Below are 19605 nucleotides of genomic sequence, written 5' to 3'. Positions count from 1 at the left end.
GAAGGAGAGCTACAGAACTGATTTTTATGAATTCTTTTGGCAACGGTGAGCTCTAAATCGAACATTCCGTTCTTATACAAGTTGACCACACTTTGGATGGCAATTTTCTCCTACAGGACGCAGCCACTACCGGAATTTTAAAACAATTGACAAATCTGACGCTCTTGGAAGAAGCATACATTTTCAGGACGCAACCATTTCTTATACAATTAAAGGAGAGCTACAGAATTGATTTGTATCAATTCTTTTGGCAACGGTGAGCTCTAAATCGAACATTCCGTTCAGATCCAAGTTGACCAAACACATTTTGGATGGCAATTTTCTTCTACAGGACGCAGCCACGATCGGAATTTTGAAAACACTGCCAAATCTGACGCAGCCATTTCTTATACAATTGAAGGTAAGCTACAGAATTGATTTGTATTAATTCTTTTGGCAACGGTGAGCTCTAAATCGAACATTCCGTTCAGATCCAAGTTGACCAAACACCTTTTGGATGGCAATTTTCTTCTACAGGATGCAGCCACGATCGGAATTTTGAAATAATTGACAAATCTGACGCTCTTGGAAAAAACAGACATTGTCAGGACGCAACCATTTCTTATATAATTGAAGGAGAGCTTTAGAATTGATTTGTATCAACTCTTTTAACAACGGTGAGCTCTAAATCGAACATTCCGTTCAGATCCAAGTTGACCAAACACATTTTGGATGGCAATTTTCTTCTACAGGACGCAGCCACGATCGGAATTTTGAAAAAACTGCCAAATCTGACGCAGCCATTTCTTATACAATTGAAGGAGAGCTACAGAATTGATTTGTATCAATTCTTTTGGCAACGGTGAGCTCTAAATCGAACATTCCGTTCTTATACAAGTTGACCACATTTTGGATGGCAATTTTCTTCTACAGGACGCAGCCACGATCGGAATTTTAAAACAATTGACAAATCTGACGCTCTTGGAAGAAGCATACATTTTCAGGACGCAACCATTTCTTATACAATTAAAGGAGAGCTACAGAATTGATTTGTATCAATTCTTTTGGCAACGGTGAGCTCTAAATCGAACATTCCGTTCTTATACAAGTTGACCACATTTTGGATGGCAATTTTCTTCTACAGGACGCAGCCACGATCGGAATTTTAAAACAATTGACAAATCTGACGCTCTTGGAAGAAGCATACATTTTCAGGACGCAACCATTTCTTATACAATTAAAGGAAAGCTACAGAATTGATTTGTATTAATTCTTTTGGCGACGGTGAGCTCTAAATCGAACATTCCGTTCAGATCCAAGTTGACCATACACATTTTGGATGGCAATTTTCTTCTACAAACTGCAGCCACGATCGGAATTTTGAAATAATTGACAATTCTGACGCTCTTGGAGGTAGCAGACATTGTCAGGACGCAGCCATTTCTTATACAATTAAAGGAGAGCTACAGAATTGATTTGTATCAATTCTTTTGGCAACGGTGAGCTCTAAATCGAACATTCCGTTCAGATCCAAGTTGACAAAACACATTTTGGATGGCAATTTTCTTCTACAGGACGCAGCCACGATCGGAATTTTGAAATAATTGGCAAATCTGACGCTCTTGGAAGAAGCATACATTGTCAGGACGCAGCCATTTATTATACAATTAAAGGAGAGCTACAGAATTGATTTGTATCAATTCTTTTGGCAACGGTGAGCTATAAATCCAACATTCCGTTCAGATCCAAGTAGACCAAACACATTTTGGATGGCAAATATCTTCTACAGGATGCAGCAACGATCGGAATTATGAAAAAACTGCCAAATCTGACGCTATGGAAGAAGCAGACAGTTTCAGCACACAGCCATTTTCCACACAAATGAAGGACAGCTACATAATTGATTTGTATCAATACTTTTGGCAACGGTGAGCTCTAAATCGAACATTCCGTTCAGATCCAAGTTGACCAAACACCTTTTGGATGACAATTTTCTTCTACAGGACGCAGCCACGATCGGAATTTTGAAATAATTGACAAATCTGACGCTCTTGGAAGAAGCAGACATTGTCAGGACGCAGCCAATTCTTATACAATTAAAGGAGAGCTACAGAATTGATTTGTATCAATTCTTTTGGCAACGGTGAGCTCTAAATCGAACATTCCGTTCAGATCCAAGTTGACCAAACACATTTTGGATGGCAATTTTCTTCTACAGGATGCAGCCACGATCGGAATTTTGAAATAATTGACAAATCTGACGCTCTTGGAAGAAGCATACATTGTCAGGACGCAGCCATTTCTTATACAATTAAAGGAGAGCTACAGAATTAATTTGTATCAATTCTTTTGGCAACGGTGAGCTCTAAATCGAACATTCCGTTCAGATCAAAGTTGATCAAACACATTTTGGATGGCAACTTTCTTCTACAGGACGCAGCCACAATGAGAATTTTGAAGTAATTGACAAATCTGACGCTCTTGGAAGAAGCATACATTGTCAGGACGCAGCCATTTCTTATACAATTAAAAGAGAGCTACAGAATTGATTTGTATCAATTCTTTTGGCAACGGTGAGCTCTAAATCGAACATTCCGTTCAAATCCAAGTTGACCATACACATTTTGGATGGCAACTTTCTTGTACAGGACGCAGCCACAATGAGAATTTTGAAATAATTGACAAATCTAACGCTCTTGGAAGAAGCATACATTGTCAGGACGCAGCCATTTCTTATACAATTAAAGGAGAGCTACAGAATTGATTTGTATCAATTCTTTTGGCAACGGTGAGCTCTAAATCCAACATTCCGTTCAGATCCAAGTCGACCAAACACATTTTGGATGACAATTTTCTTCTACAGGATGCAGCCACGATCGGAATTTTGAAAAAACTGCCAAATCTGACGCAGTGGAAGAAGCAGACAGTTTCAGCACACAGCCATTTTCCACACAAATGAATAATTGATTTGTATCAATACTTTTGGCAACGGTGAGCTCTAAATCGAACATTCCGTTCAGATCCAAGTTGACCAAACACCTTTTGGATGACAATTTTCTTCTACAGGACGCAGCCACGATCGGAATTTTGAAATAATTGACAAATCTGACGCTCTTGGAAGAAGCAGACATTGTTAGGACGCAGCCAATTCTTATACAATTAAAGGAGAGCTACAGAATTGATTTGTATCAATTCTTTTGGCAACGGTGAGCTCTAAATCGAACATTCCGTTCAGATCCAAGTTGACCAAACACATTTTGGATGGCAATTTTCTTCTACAGGATGCAGCCACGATCGGAATTTTGAAATAATTGACAAATCTGACGCTCTTGGAAGAAGCATACATTGTCAGGACGCAGCCATTTCTTATACAATTAAAGAAGAGCTACAGAATTGATTTGTATCAATTCTTTTGGCAACGGTGAGCTCTAAATCGAACATTTCGTTCAGATCAAAGTTGACCAAACACATTTTGGATGGCAATTTTCTTCTACAGGACGCAGCCACAATGAGAATTTTGAAGTTATTGACAAATCTGACGCTCTTGGAAGAAGCATACATTGTCAGGACGCAGCCATTTCTTATACAATTAAAAGAGAGCTACAGAATTGATTTGTATCAATTCTTTTGGCAACGGTGAGCTCTAAATCGAACATTCCGTTCAGATCCAAGTTGACCATACACATTTTGGATGGCAACTTTCTTGTACAGGACGCAGCCACAATGAGAATTTTGAAATAATTGACAAATCTGACGCTCTTGGAAGAAGCATACATTGTCAGGACGCAGCCATTTCTTATACAATTAAAGGAGAGCTACAGAATTGATTTGTATCAATTCTTTTGACAACGGTGAGCTCTAAATCGAACATTCCGTTCAGATCCAAGTTGACCAAACACATTTTGGATGGCAACTTTCAGGAACAGGACGCAGCCACAATGAGAATTTTGAAATAATTGACAAATCTGACGCTCTTGGAAGAAGCATACATTGTCAGGACGCAGCCATTTCTTATACAATTAAAGGAGAGCTACAGAATTGATTTGTATTAATTCTTTTGGCAACTGTGAGCTCTAAATCGAACATTCCGTTCAGATCAAAGTTGACCAAACACATTTTGGATGGCAACTTTCTTGTACAGGACGCAGCCACAATGAGAATTTTGAAGTAATTGACAAATCTAACGCTCTTGGAAGAAGCATACATTGTCAGGACGCAGCCATTTCTTATACAATTAAAGGAGAGCTACAGAATTGATTTGTATCAATTCTTTTGGCAACGGTGAGCTCTAAATCGAACATTCCGTTCAGATCCAAGTTGACCAAACACCTTTTGGATGACAATTTTCTTCTACAGGACGCAGCCACGATCGGAGCTTTGAAATGATTGACAAATCTAACGCTCATGGAAGAAGCAGACATTGTCAGGACTCAGCCATTTATTATACAATTAAAGGAGAGCTACATAATTGATTTGTTTCAATTTTTTTGGCAACGGTGAGCTCTAAATCGAACATTCCGTTCAGAAGTTGACCAAACACATTTTGGATGGCAATTTTCTTGTACAGGACGCAGCCACGAACGGAATTTTGAAATAATTGACAAATCTGACGCTCTTGGAAGAAGCATACATTGTCAGGACGCAGCCATTTCTTATACAATTAAAGGAGAGCTACAGAATAGATTTGTATCAATTCTTTTGGCAACGGTGAGCTCTAAATCGAACATTCCGTTCAGATCCAAGTTGACCAAACACATTTTGGATGGCAATTTTCTTCTACAGGACGCAGCCACGATCGGAATTTTGAAAACACTGCCAAATCTGACGCAGCCATTTCTTATACAATTGAAGGAAAGCTACAGAATTGATTTGTATTAATTCTTTTGGCAACGGTGAGCTCTAAATCGAACATTCCGTTCAGATCCAAGTTGACCAAACACCTTTTGGATGACAATTTTCTTCTACAGGACGCAGCCACGATCGGAGCTTTGAAATGATTGACAAATCTAACGCTCATGGAAGAAGCAGACATTGTCAGGACTCAGCCATTTATTATACAATTAAAGGAGAGCTACATAATTGATTTGTTTCAATTTTTTTGGCAACGGTGAGCTCTAAATCGAACATTCCGTTCAGAAGTTGACCAAACACATTTTGGATGGCAATTTTCTTGTACAGGACACAGCCACGAACGGAATTTTGAAATAATTGACAAATCTGACGCTCTTGGAAGAAGCATACATTGTCAGGACGCAGCCATTTCTTATACAATTAAAGGAGAGCTACAGAATAGATTTGTATCAATTCTTTTGGCAACGGTGAGCTCTAAATCGAACATTCCGTTCAGATCCAAGTTGACCATACACATTTTGGATGGCAATTTTCTTCTACAGGATGCAGCCACGATCGGAATTTTGAAATAATTGACAAATCTGACGCTCTTGGAAAAAGCAGACATTGTCAGGACGCAGCCATTTCTTATACAATTGAAAGAGAGCTTTAGAATTGATTTGTATCAACTCTTTTAACAACGGTGAGCTCTAAATCGAACATTCCGTTCAGATCCAAGTTAACCAAACACATTTTGAATGGCAATTTTCTTCTACAGGACGCAGCCACGATCGGAGTTTTAAAAAAACTGCCAAATCTGTCGCAGCCATTTCTTATACAATTGAAGGAGAGCTACAGAATTGATTTGTATGAATTCTTTTGGCAACGGTGAGCTCTAAATCGAACATTCCGTTCTTATACAAGTTGACCACATTTTGGATGGCAATTTTCTTCTACAGGACGCAGCCACGATCGGAATTTTGAAAAAACTGCCAAATCTGACGCAGCCATTTCTTATACAATTGAAGGAAAGCTACAGAATTGATTTGTATTAATTCTTTTGGCGACGGTGAGCTCTAAATCGAACATTCCGTTCAGATCCAAGTTGACCATACACATTTTGGATGGCAATTTTCTTCTACAGGACGCAACCACGATCGGAATTTTGAAATAATTGACAATTCTGACGCTCTTGGATGTAGCAGACATTGTCAGGACGCAGCCATTTCTTATACAATTAAAGGAGAGCTACAGAATTGATTTGTATCAATTCTTTTGGCAACGGTGAGCTCTAAATCGAACATTCCGTTCAGATCCAAGTTGACCAAACACATTTTGGATGGCAATTTTCTTCTACAGGACGCAGCCACGATCGGAATTTTGAAATAATTGGCAAATCTGACGCTCTTGGAAGAAGCATACATTTTCAGGACGCAGCCACTATCGGAATTTTGAGATAATTGACAAATCTGACGCTCTTGGAAGAAGCAGACATTGTCAGGACGCAGCTAACTCTTATACAATTAAAGGAGAGCTACAGAATTGATTTGTATCAATTCTTTTGGCAACGGTGAGCTCTAAATCGAACATTCCGTTCAGATCGAAGTTGACCAAACACATTTTGGATGGCAATTTTCTTCTACAGGATGCAGCCACGATCGGAATTTTGAAATAATTGACAAATCTGACGCTCTTGGAAGAAGCATACATTGTCAGGACGCAGCCATTTCTTATACAATTAAAGGAGAGCTACAGAATTGATTTGTATCAATTCTTTTGGCAACGGTGAGCTCTAAATCGAACATTCCGTTCAGATCAAAGTTGACCAAACACATTTTGGATGGCAACTTTCTTCTACAGGACGCAGCCACAATGAGAATTTTGAAGTAATTGACAAATCTGACGCTCTTGGAAGAAGCATACATTGTCAGGACGCAGCCATTTCTTATACAATTAAAGGAGAGCTACAGAATTGATTTGTATCAATTCTTTTGGCAACGGTGAGCTATAAATCCAACATTCCGTTCAGATCCAAGTTGACCAAACACATTTTGGATGGCAATTTTCTTCTAGAGGACGCAGCCACGATCGGAATTTTGAAATAATTGGCAAATCTGACGCTCTTGGAAGAAGCATACATTGTCAGGACGCAGCCATTTCTTATACAATTAAAGGAGAGCTACAGAATTGATTTGTATCAATTCTTTTGGCAACGGTGAGCTATAAATCTAACATTCCGTTCAGATCCAAGTCGACCAAACACATTTTGGATGGCAAATATCTTCTACAGGATGCAGCCACGATCGGAATTCTGAAAATACTGCCAAATCTGACGCTTTGGAAGAAGCAGACAGTTTCAGCACACAGCCATTTTCCACACAAATGAAGGACAGCTACATAATTGATTTGTATCAATACTTTTGGCAACGGTGAGCTCTAAATCGAACATTCCGTTCAGATCCAAGTTGACCAAACACCTTTTGGATGACAATTTTCTTCTACAGGACGCAGCCACGATCGGAATTTTGAAATAATTGACAAATCTGACGCTCTTGGAAGAAGCAGACATTGTCAGGACGCAGCCAATTCTTATACAATTAAAGGAGAGCTACAGAATTGATTTGTATCAATTCTTTTGGCAACGGTGAGCTCTAAATCGAACATTCCGTTCAGATCCAAGTTTACCAAACACATTTTGGATGGCAATTTTCTTCTACAGGATGCAGCCACGATCGGGATTTTGAAATAATTGACAAATCTGACGCTCTTGGAAGAAGCATACATTGTCAGGACGCAGCCATTTCTTATACAATTAAAGGAGAGCTACAGAATTGATTTGTATCAATTCTTTTGGCAACGGTGAGCTCCAAATCGAACATTCCGTTCAGATCAAAGTTGACCAAACACATTTTGGATGGCAACTTTCTTCTACAGGACGCAGCCACAATGAGAATTTTGAAGTAATTGACAAATCTAACGCTGTTGGAAGAAGCATACATTGTCAGGACGCAGCCATTTCTTATACAATTAAAAGAGAGCTACAGAATTGATTTGTATCAATTCTTTTGGCAACGGTGAGCTCTAAATCGAACATTCCGTTCAGATCCAAGTTGACCAAACACATTTTGGATGGCAACTTTCAGGAACAGGACGCAGCCACAATAAGAATTTTGAAATAATTGACAAATCTGACGCTCTTGGAAGAAGCAGACATTGTCAGGACGCAGCCATTTCTTATACAATTAAAGGAGAGCTACAGAATTGATTTGTATCAACTCTTTTGGCAACGGTGAGCTCTAAATCGAACATTCCGTTCAGATCCAAGTTGACCAAACACATTCTGGATGGCAACTTTCTTGTACAGGACGCAGCCACAATGAGAATTTTGAAATAATTGACAAATCTAACGCTCTTGGAAGAAGCATACATTGTCAGGACGCAGCCATTTCTTATACAATTAAAGGAGAGCTACAGAATTGATTTGTATCAATTCTTTTGGCAACGGTGAGCTCTAAATCGAACATTCTGTTCAGATCCAAGTTGACAACACACATTTTGGATGGCAACTTACAGGAACAGGACGCAGCCACAATGAGAATTTTGAAATAATTGACAAATCTGACGCTCTTGGAAGAAGCAGACATTGTCAGGACGCAGCCAATTCTTATACAATTAAAGGAGAGCTACAGAATTGATTTGTATCAATTCTTTTGGCAACGGTGAGCTCTAAATCGAACATTCCGTTCAGATCCAAGTTGACCAAACACATTTTGGATGGCAAATATCTACTACAGGATGCAGCCACAATGAGAATTTTGAAATAATTGACAAATCTGACGCTCTTGGAAGAAGCAGACATTGTCAGGACGCAGCCAATTCTTATACAATTAAAGGAGAGCTACAGAATTGATTTGTATCAATTCTTTTGGCAACGGTGAGCTCTAAATCGAACATTCCGTTCAGTTCCAAGTTGACCAAAAACATTTCGGATGGTAATTTTCATCTACAGGACGCAGCCACAATCGAAATTTTGAAATAATTCGTAATTTGACGTTTATGGAAGAAGCCGACATTGTCAGGATGCAGCCATTTTCTATACAATTAATAGAGAGCTACAGAATTGATTTGTATTATTCTTTGGTCAACGTTGAGATAATCTAAATCGAACATTCCGTTCAGATCCAAGCTAACCAATCACATTCCGGATGACAATTTTCATCTACAGAACGCAACCACAATCCGAATTTAGAAAAAAAGAACAAATTTAACGCTTTTGAACGAAGCAGAGATTGTCAGGACGCGGCCATTTTCTATACAATTGAGGAATAGCTACAGAATTGAACTGACCAAAAACATTTTTGATGGCAATCTTCATCTACAGGACGCAGCCATATTCAGATTTTTGAAACAATTGACAAATTTGACGCTTTTGGACGAATAAGACATTGTCAGGACGCAGCCATTTTCTATACAATTGAGGGATAGCTACAGAATTGTTGCGTCAATTCTTTTTGCAACGTTAAACTCTCAATCGAACATTCCGTTCAGATCCAATTCAACCAAAAATATTTCGGATGGTTATTTTCATCAATAGGACGCAGCAAAAATCGAGCATTTGAAATAATCGACAATTTGACGCTTTTGGAAGGAGCAGACATTGTCAGGACGCAGCTATTTTCTATACAAATAAAGGAGAGCTACAGTATTGATTCATATCAATTCTTTCAACAACGCTGAGCTTTGAATCCAACATTCCGGTTGAATCCATGCTGACCAAAATCATTTCGGATGGCAATTGTCATGTACCGGACGCCGCCACAATCGGAATTTTGAAATAATTGTCAAATTTGACGGTGCAGACAGTGTTAGGACTCATGCATTTTCAATATAATTGTAGAAGAGCTACAGAACTGATTTGTATCAATCCTTTTTGCAAAGTTAAGTCTTAATCGAACATTCTGTTCAGATCCAATTTTACCAAAAACATTTCGGATGGCAATTTTCATGTACAGGACGTAGCCACAAACGAAATTTTAAATAATTGACAAAGAAATCTGACGCTCTTGAAAGAAGCAGACATTGTCGATTATTCTGTTCTGATCCATGATGACCAAACACATTTCAAATGGAAATTTTCATCTACAGGACGCAGCCACAATCGGAATTTTGAAATAATTGACAAATCTGACGCTCTTGGAAGAAGCAGACATTGTCAGGACGCAGCCATTTCTTATACAATTAAAGAAGAGCTACAGAATTGATTTGTATGATAACAATATTGATCATATAACAGAATTGATTTGTATCAATTCTTTTGGCAACGGTGAGCTCTAAATCGAACATTCCGTTCAGATCCAAGTTGACCATACACATTTTGGATGACAATTTTCTTCTACAGGATGCAGCCACGATCGGAATTTTGAAATAATTGACAAATCTGACGCTCTTGGAAGAAGCATACATTGTCAGGACGCAGCCATTTCTTATACAATTAAAGAAGAGCTACAGAATTGATTTGTATTAATTCTTTTGGCAACGGTGAGCTCTAAATCGAACATTCCGTTCAGATCCAAGTTGACCAAACACATTTTGGATGGCAATTTTCTTCTACAGGACGCAGCCACGATCGGAATTTTGAAATAATTGGCAAATCTGACGCTCTTGGAAGAAGCATACATTGTCAGGACGCAGCCATTTATTATACAATTAAAGGAGAGCTACAGAATTGATTTGTATCAATTCTTTTGGCAACGGTGAGCTCTAAATCGAACATTCCGTTCAGATCCGAGTTGACCAAACACTTTTTGGATGGCAACTTTCTTCTACAGGACGCAACCACAATAAGAATTTTGAAATAATTGACAAATCTGACGGTTTTGGAAGAAGCAGACATTGTCAGGACGCAGTTATTTTCTATACAATTGAAGGGGAGCTACAGAATTGATTTGTATCAATACTTTTGGCGACGGTGAGCTCTAAATCGAACATTCCGTTCTTAAACCAGTTGACCAAACACATTTTGGATGGCAATTTTCTTCTACAGGACGCAGCCACGATCGGAATTTTGAAAAAACTGCCAAATCTGACGCTTTTGGAAGAAGCAGACATTGTCAGGACGCAGCCATTTCTTATACAATTGAAAAAGAGCTACAGAATTTTCTTCTACAGGACGCAGCCACGATCAGAATTTTGAAATAATTGACAAATCTGACGCTCTTGGAAGAAGCATACATTGTCAGGACGCAGCCATTTCTTATACAATTAAAGGAGAGCTTCAGCATTGATTTGTATCAATTTTTTTTGGCAACAGTGAGCTCTAAATCGAACATTCCGTTCAGATCCAAGTTGACCAAACACATTTTGGATGGCAACTTTCTTCTACAGGACGAGGCCACGATCGGAATTTTGAAATAATTGGCAAATCTGACGCTCTTGGAAGAAGCATACATTGTCAGGACGCAGCCATTTATTATACAATTAAAGGAGAGCTACAGAATTGATTTGTATCAATTCTTTTGGCAACGGTGAGCTCTAAATCGAACATTCCGTTCAGATCCAAGTAGACCAAACACATTTTGGATGGCAAATATCTTCTACAGGACGCAGCCACGATCGGAATTTTGAAAAAACTGCCAAATCTGACGCTATAGAAGAAGCAGACAGTTTCAGCACACAGCCATTTTCCACACAAATGAAGGAGAGGGGGGGTCCAAAAACCTTTTACCTGCGATGTTCCAATCCCGCCTTCGACAGCAGCTGATCTGTTCTCGGGCGTCCCAACACCGATTGGGGAGGGCGGAGAGGAAGGCTTTACCCGGCTATTGTCTGCAGTAGGCGGCTGATTCCGGTGGCGTCTCAAAATGGTGCAGCTTGGTTGGATTTGGGGTCATCATAGGCACACATCACACACGAAGTAATACACTTTACATTCAACATATATTACAGAAATTTAACACTTAACAATAACTTAACTGCTAACAAAAAAGGGGAAGTTTTAATTTCGCGTGAGGAAAACCTCAACAAGCGCGCACGGGTATCTGGTTGCAACTGACGATCACTCCCACTGAAGACGACGCCAGACCGATGTGCGATGTTTTCTCATCGGCGCGACATAGTTGATCGGCTTTCGTGCTTATACTCATTCGCTCTCACCAACCCACCGGTCGGCGTCGGCGGTCGACTGCGACGTCTGATCTCCACTCTCTTCAATGCGTATAGTGGCTAGCATCGGTAGCAGCACAGCAGCCAACAGACCAAACAGAGGGGATGACGAATTTGCAGTTATACATTGGCGTATCTAGGGTTGCTTACTCGCAGACATCCTGGCCCGCCCAGAAATAGCACGATTTCTGCAAAATAGAGAAAAAACTCTTCCGTGGTGATGATAAGTGGGATGGGGAATGGGAGTAAGGATGGGTGGTTTATGCTTGCACAGTATCATATTTCATATCTGACTCAGGTTCAATTGGCAAAAAACAAATTCTTTCCACCGCACGAGTTTTGTACCCATTGCTTGTCTTAAGTGTTACAACTCGTACAATGCCATCTTGACCAGGGTGTACTTCTGAAATGCGACCCATCTTCCAATGTATCGGAGGAACATTGTCATCGCAGATGACTACCAATCTGCCGATCTCGATGTTGACATTTTTATTCCACCTTTTCGTTCTAGCTTGTAGCTGCGAAAGATATTCTTTCCGCCACCGATTCCAAATTTGTTGGACTTTTTGTTGGATCAGCTGTGTCTTATCGAGCCTATTAACAGGTATGTTCGACAATTCACGTTCTGGAAGCGCCTGCAAGGAAGATCCCAACCAGAAGTGTGCCGGTGTAAGGGGTTCCAAATCATTCGGATCATCTGATTGCTGTGTAATAGGCCTCGAATTAAGACAAGCCTCCACCTGAACCAACAACGTTTGCATGTCCTCAAAGGACAGGGGATGGTCACCAATGACCCTTATTATGTGGTGTTTTGCAGATTTTACTGCCGCCTCCCATAGGCCACCAAAATGAGGCGCTCGAGGAGGATTTAAATGCCACTGGATTCCATCGTTGGCACAGTATTTAGAAATTAGTTCATGATGTTCCTTGGATCTCAGTAGCTTCATCAAATCATGCAGATAGTTTCTAGCACCAATAAAGTTGGTTCCATTATCAGAGTAAATATCTGAAACCTTTCCCCAACGTCCAATGAACCTTCTAAGTGCCTGTAGAAACCTATCTGTAGTAAGGTCAGTTACCAATTCTAGGTGCACTGCCTTCGTCGCGAAACAAATAAATACCGCTACATAAGCTTTTACCGCAGGCTTACGAGGCGCAGGGCGTAAATAAACCGGACCAAAATAATCAACCCCGGTTTTAGTAAATGGGCGTGATTCTCTAACTCGTTCTGCAGGTAATTCTTCCATGAATTGCTCTATAGGCTTAGGACGAACTCTGAAGCATTTTATGCATTTATGAATTACGTTTCTGATTACGCTCCTTCCTCCCAGGGGCCAAAACCGCTGTCTGACAGCGCAAAGTGTTAGCTGAGGTCCAGCGTGCAGCAATTTTTTGTGGTATGATTCGAAAAGTAGCTTGGTGAAATTATGATTCGCGGGTAGAACCATGGGGTGTTTAAAATCTTCGGATTCCTGAGAATGCATCAGCCTTCCGCCGACCTTAATGATGCCATTCTGAATAAAAGGGTTGAACAAACGCAATGGTGATTTTCTGGGAACAGCCTCGCCCCTTGAGCATGACCTTAGCTCATCCTGGAAGCATTCTCGCTGAACTAGGCGTACCATAACCATTTCTGCCTCTGACAACTCTGCCGCTTTAAGAAACCCAGAAATAGGACCTTCTTTTGACCTTCTAAGAACTCGAATCAAGCGAATCCAAATAGCAGTGGAACGGATAAGTTTCGTATAGTCGGAAAAGTGGGAAATATACCAATTGTTGAACTCACGACTAACAGAGGTGGTTGCAGCTACCTTTTTGTGCCTCCTTTCGTCTTCGCCTTCTTCTTCAAACGTGCTGACCGAGGCGATAGGCCAGCTCTCCATGCTTTCCGCTAACCAATGTGGACCATTCCACCAAAACTGGTTGTCTAGAATCTCCTCGGGTAGAATACCACGAGAGATCAAGTCCGCAGGGTTCTGCTTTCCTGCTACATGGTTCCATTGACACCCTTCGGTCATGGTTTGAATTTTGCTCACCCTGTTGGCCACGAAAGTAGTCCAGGTTGACGGTGTAGAAGAAAGCCAACGTAGAACACATGTAGAGTCGGTCCAAAAGAATGTCGAGACTTCGCCTTTGAGGGCCTTTTTCACAGTGGCTACCAGCTGCGCCCCAAGCAATGCTCCACACAACTCTAACCTAGGAATACTTTGCGACTTCAACGGCGCTACGCGTGACTTCGATGTAAGGAGGGTTGTTTTCAGTTGACCTTGGGAGTTCTGGCTGCGGATGTACACACAAGCCCCGTACGCCTTTTCTGAGGCATCAGAAAAACAGTGAATCTCCAGCAGAACAGGGTTGACAATGATAACGCATCGGTCTATTCGGATCTCATTGAGCGAACTGAGTTGCTGGTGGTATTTTCTCCAAGCTTCATCAATCATCAACGGTACTGGTTCATCCCAGTCCAGTCGTTGATCTTTAGCATCCCTTAACATCCAAATTTTCTGCATAAAAATCTTAGCAGTAGCAATTACGGCTCCAATGAGCCCCAGGGGATCGAAAAGCATAGCAATAACGGACAGTATTCGCCTTTTAGTTAATGGTTCAATCGATTCAATGGCCGGAATACTGAATTGAAAGCTGAAAACATCTGATGTGGGCATCCATGTCAAACCTAAAGTCTTGACCGATGGATCAGGATCCAGATTTATACCTTCCGGACATTTGATGGCCAAATTGTCTTCAGAAACTTTCTTCAACACATCAGGGCTGTTTGAGGCGTATTTTCTCAAACGAAACCCACCAGAACTCATCAACGCATCAAACTGAACCTGCAGCTCACTCGCTTCTTCAACGGTATTCGACCCTGTGATGACATCATCCATGTAGGTGTCATTCAAAACAACTCTTGCTGCAAGTGGAAAATCCTCTTTCCCATCCGTCGCTAACTGTTGCAGCGTTCTAGTGGCTAAAAATGGAGCTGGTTTGGTTCCGTAGGTAACTGTTCGCAGTTCATAGATCGATATTTTTTCCTTGGGAGATGATCGCCACAAAATGGATTGGAAAGGACGATCATCTTCAGCGATATTAATTTGCCTGAACATTTTCTCAATATCGGCAACAACCATAACCTGTTTGGTTCGACAACGGAGGATAATCGAGCGTAAGTCATCCTGAATAACAGGGCCATTCAAGAGTCCATCGTTTAACGATACTCCAGTTGAAGTTTTACAAGAGGCGTCAAAAACGACCCTGACCTTAGTGGTAGTACTGGCCTCTTTAACAACTGGATGGTGTGGCAAAAAACAACGCTTGACAACTGATTTCTGACATGACTCATCTTCCAACTCAACTATCTTTTGCATGTGACCCAAACGAACGTATTCCTCCATGAACTCCTCGTATTGCTTCCTAAGGTTTTCGTCCCTAGAAAGTCTCCGTTCCATTGCCAGAAATCGCCGCATAGCGATCTCCTGCGATTCACCCAATCGTTCAATGATACTATCGTTTCGAGGTAGAGAAACTGTGTATCTTCCGTCGGACTCGCGTTTCACAGTTTTCGAGAATAAGCTCTCGCATCTGGCTTCCTCTGGTGAAAGGAAATTGGTTGACTCGACCTCCTCACAGGACCAAAATCGAGCCATCGTGGCTTCCAGAGGATCTTCAGTAATCGAAGCATTCGAGATTACTTGAATGGCTTGCCGTGGGATCGGCAAACCTCCGTAGACTACCCAACCAAACACTGAATGATTCAGAGAAGGAAGTTGATCGCCCAAATCGATCTTTTCTCCAGTATGGAAGAAATCGAAGAATGATTCGATTCCTAAAACAATGTCCACCTCACTAGACACCGAAAATGAAGGGTCCGCCAACTGAATACCGTCTGGAAATCTCCAGCCTTTTGTTTGTACCGTTGTTGTGGGTAGATTAACCGTCACCTTGGGTAGGACAAGAAAGCTCATAACTCGCGAAAACTCTGAAACTCGTGATCGAACCGTGGCATGAATTCTCTGCTTGACCTTCGTTGCTGCCTGACCTATTCCTATTACGCAGATTTCTACCCTTTCTCTTGTTGTTTTCAACCGTTGGCTCATTCGCTCCGTAAGCAGATTGCTCTCCGAGCCAGAATCTAGAAGAGCTCTTGCTGGATATTGATTACCATAATCATCTTCTAAAATAACTACTGCTGTGGCCAAGAGAACCTGCGACGAGCGTTGGGGCGCAGCATTAGAGGACAGAAGATCTGTAGCTGCCAGGTTCGTCACTATAGGAGCGGATACCAAATGTTGCTCTTGAGTCTTCAATTCCTCTGTACCCTTTCGGTATCTAGAACCTCTAGATTCCTCCTTGCCCGGCTTAAAACAAACCAAACTGTGGTGACGACCCTTACAATGGCGACAAGAATACCTTGATTTACACTCTTTAGCCCTATGACTCTTGCTGAAGCAATTCCTGCAGAGTGAATGACTCCGTAACAACCCTTCTCTATCTTCAATTTTCATGCGCTGAAAAGCCTGGCATTGAAATAACGGATGATCTGCTTGACAAGCAACACACGCTCTATCAGACGACTGAAATGAGCTAAAGCTCCCCCTAGTAGATTGTTTGAACCTTGAGACTGACTGTGGCTGCGCTATCTTGGGTTCTACAACCTTGACTGGCAATGATTCTAAGACTCGCACACGCCTGCGAAGAAATTCCGTCAAATCTTGTACAACATCTTGGTCCTTGGCGGCAGAACTTTCTTCCCATCCTCTGCGTGTCGCAGGATCGAGACGCGAGGAGAGAAGGTGGACCAGAAGAAGATCCTTGTATTCTTCAGGTTGTATAATCTGATCTAACGTCTGCACAATTCTCTCGAAACCTTCCAAGAGAACTTGCAGCTCACTGACGGATTCCTTTGCCAAAGAAGGGAGCTGAAACAAACCTTGAACTTGTCTTTTCCGTAGCAGCTTACTGTTGTTGTATCTCTTCAACAACAAATCCCAGGCGATTTGATAGTTGGTCTTCGTGATCTTGATAGGGTCAATTTGAGCTTTTGGTTCACCTTGTAAACAACCTTTAAGATAGTGAAACTTTTCCACTTCCGGTAAATCAGTCTTCCAATGAATGAGCGACATGTATAAATCCCGAAAACTTAACCATTCTTCAATATTCCCATTGAACGTTTGAAGTTTGATCTGAGGAAGTCGAACGTGATCAAGAGTTGGTTGCATTAACGAGTCATTCACCCTAGCTGTACTACTCAAATCCGGTAATTGAGTCCGTTCCTTAAGTTTTTCCATAAGAAAGGCCTTTGAATGGTAATATTTTTCGCTAAACGTGACCCTTTCACGCTCGAAATAAGTTTCGTCTAAGTCAAAATCATCATGAGATTGAATTTCAATCAAAGTATCATTCAGTTTCTCCCACAGGTTATCAATTTCCTCCAGACGAATCTCAATTTGAATCGACGAGGAATCTTCTTGAAATGTTTCAACAAAACGCCAAATGTCACTAAACGAGGACTGAATCTGTTTAAATCGCATGTTCAAAACCTTCAGGCTAGGAGCCACGGTCGAAACTGATGGTTTCTTTGTGCTAGGCATGATTTCTATTGCAAATTAAACAATCCAATTAAAATTCAGCTCAAATTTTGATTCTGACTCAATCCGATTCAACCTCTGAATCGATTCACACAATTCAAATTCTGAATGAGTACAATTAAAATTCCGAAGCAATCCGATTCTACTTCAAATTCGATTCAATTTGTGACTACCCGATTCACCTCAGAATCGAATCAGGTTCTAATCACGGAAATCAGACCCAATACTGGCGTTTAAAGCTGCTTCTGAATGAAACACTCACTGACGATATTAAATTGGCACAATTCAAACGCAAGGCAATCAATACTGACTCAAAAGTGTCACCATCAATGACCTCTGACTCGAGACCTTTTCTGCCTAATCAGATTTAGATCACACATCGATTTTAGATTAAATGCGTACCGTCACAGTCAACTTCTGACTCAAAACCATTCAAAAGCAGTTGAAATTCAACTCAATAAAGTGTAGCAGTTCACAATACGACTCAAATATCCACAGGCAATAATAATGTCATTCAATAAACCGATTATTTAAATTGCGATACTCCAATCAATTATGATTTCCCAAATAAAGTTATTCACCACTTCTAATAACCTTTATTTAAACCCGGTCCACTATCAATCAAGGACCGTATATTTGATTAGCTTCAACAACAATCAAACCTTTTCTTCTCGTAATTAAGTAACTCCAATTCATAAATCTAAAAAACTTACCAATCATAAACCATTTAAGTGGCAGAAGTGTGGAACCTTGTAGGTGCTACCAAATGCACAAACAACTACAATCAGGATAGTGGTGACAATAAAAGGTTCGTTCAGACCTTCTGAACATCCAGCGAACCAAGTCCGACCAACTAGGACACAAATGTCCCCAATTCCAACAGACACAACTTTTAAAACAGAGTCAAAGGCCTCCAGCCAATGACGAAAGGGATGCGGTAATTAATAATGTTGGAAGAGGATTAAAATCTTACTAAATTCTGTATTTTTTAAAAAACCATAAAGCGATATTTTTCAATTCACTTACACGATCCGATTATCTGTGCACGCAAGTTCTCCCAGTTGCAACCAGTTCCAAAAGTGGGATTCGGGCCAAGTGGTGGGGGAGGGGGCTGCGATGTTCCAATCGCCGTGCTTCTACCAGTATACCGTCCAGGTTGGCGATGTTCCAATCGCCAAGTGGTCTGACCTCTTCGGAATCGTGGGAAACATATCGACACCGAACATGCACCGATGTCCTATCTCGTATTTCCAATGGCCAACCAGCAACACCAAATTCCAGGGCAACAATATGTGCAATCACGATGGCGCTACCCAAGCCAAGCCCATCGATGAAGCACAAAAGGTTGATTGTTCCAGCCGGGCTTCCGAAATGGCGGATTTTCTACCCGGGAACAATGGCCTCACGGACACTTTTCCAAGGCAATGGCGAATCCGGATTTTACGTTTAATTGGCCCTCATCCGGTTCGAAGGACCATAATGTTGGGCGTCCAAAAACCTTTTACCTGCGATGTTCCAATCCCGCCTTCGACAGCAGCTGATCTGTTCTCGGGCGTCCCAACACCGATTGGGGAGGGCGGAGAGGAAGGCTTTACCCGGCTATTGTCTGCAGTAGGCGGCTGATTCCGGTGGCGTCTCAAAATGGTGCAGCTTGGTTGGATTTGGGGTCATCATAGGCACACATCACACACGAAGTAATACACTTTACATTCAACATATATTACAGAAATTTAACACTTAACAATAACTTAACTGCTAACAAAAAAGGGGAAGTTTTAATTTCGCGTGAGGAAAACCTCAACAAGCGCGCACGGGTATCTGGTTGCAACTGACGATCACTCCCACTGAAGACGACGCCAGACCGATGTGCGATGTTTTCTCATCGGCGCGACATAGTTGATCGGCTTTCGTGCTTATACTCATTCGCTCTCACCAACCCACCGGTCGGCGTCGGCGGTCGACTGCGACGTCTGATCTCCACTCTCTTCAATGCGTATAGTGGCTAGCATCGGTTGCAGCACAGCAGCCAACAGACCAAACAGAGGGGATG

At 41.3% G+C, this 19605-nt stretch overlaps 1 protein-coding gene across 1 annotated transcript; it reads right to left on the bottom strand.

The window, feature by feature from the left end:
* Positions 1-12230: 12230 nt before the first annotated feature.
* LOC129752896 (uncharacterized) lies at positions 12231-17558 on the bottom strand. Its single transcript, XM_055748684.1, has one exon. The coding sequence runs from the start codon at positions 17556-17558 to the stop codon at positions 12231-12233; it is 5328 nt and encodes a 1775-aa protein (XP_055604659.1).
* Positions 17559-19605: the final 2047 nt, after the last annotated feature.

Source organism: Uranotaenia lowii, chromosome 3 (assembly GCF_029784155.1).
Source record: "Uranotaenia lowii strain MFRU-FL chromosome 3, ASM2978415v1, whole genome shotgun sequence".
NCBI classification, from domain to species: domain Eukaryota; kingdom Metazoa; phylum Arthropoda; class Insecta; order Diptera; family Culicidae; genus Uranotaenia; species Uranotaenia lowii.
This window is presented reverse-complemented; position numbering and strand designations above follow the sequence as displayed.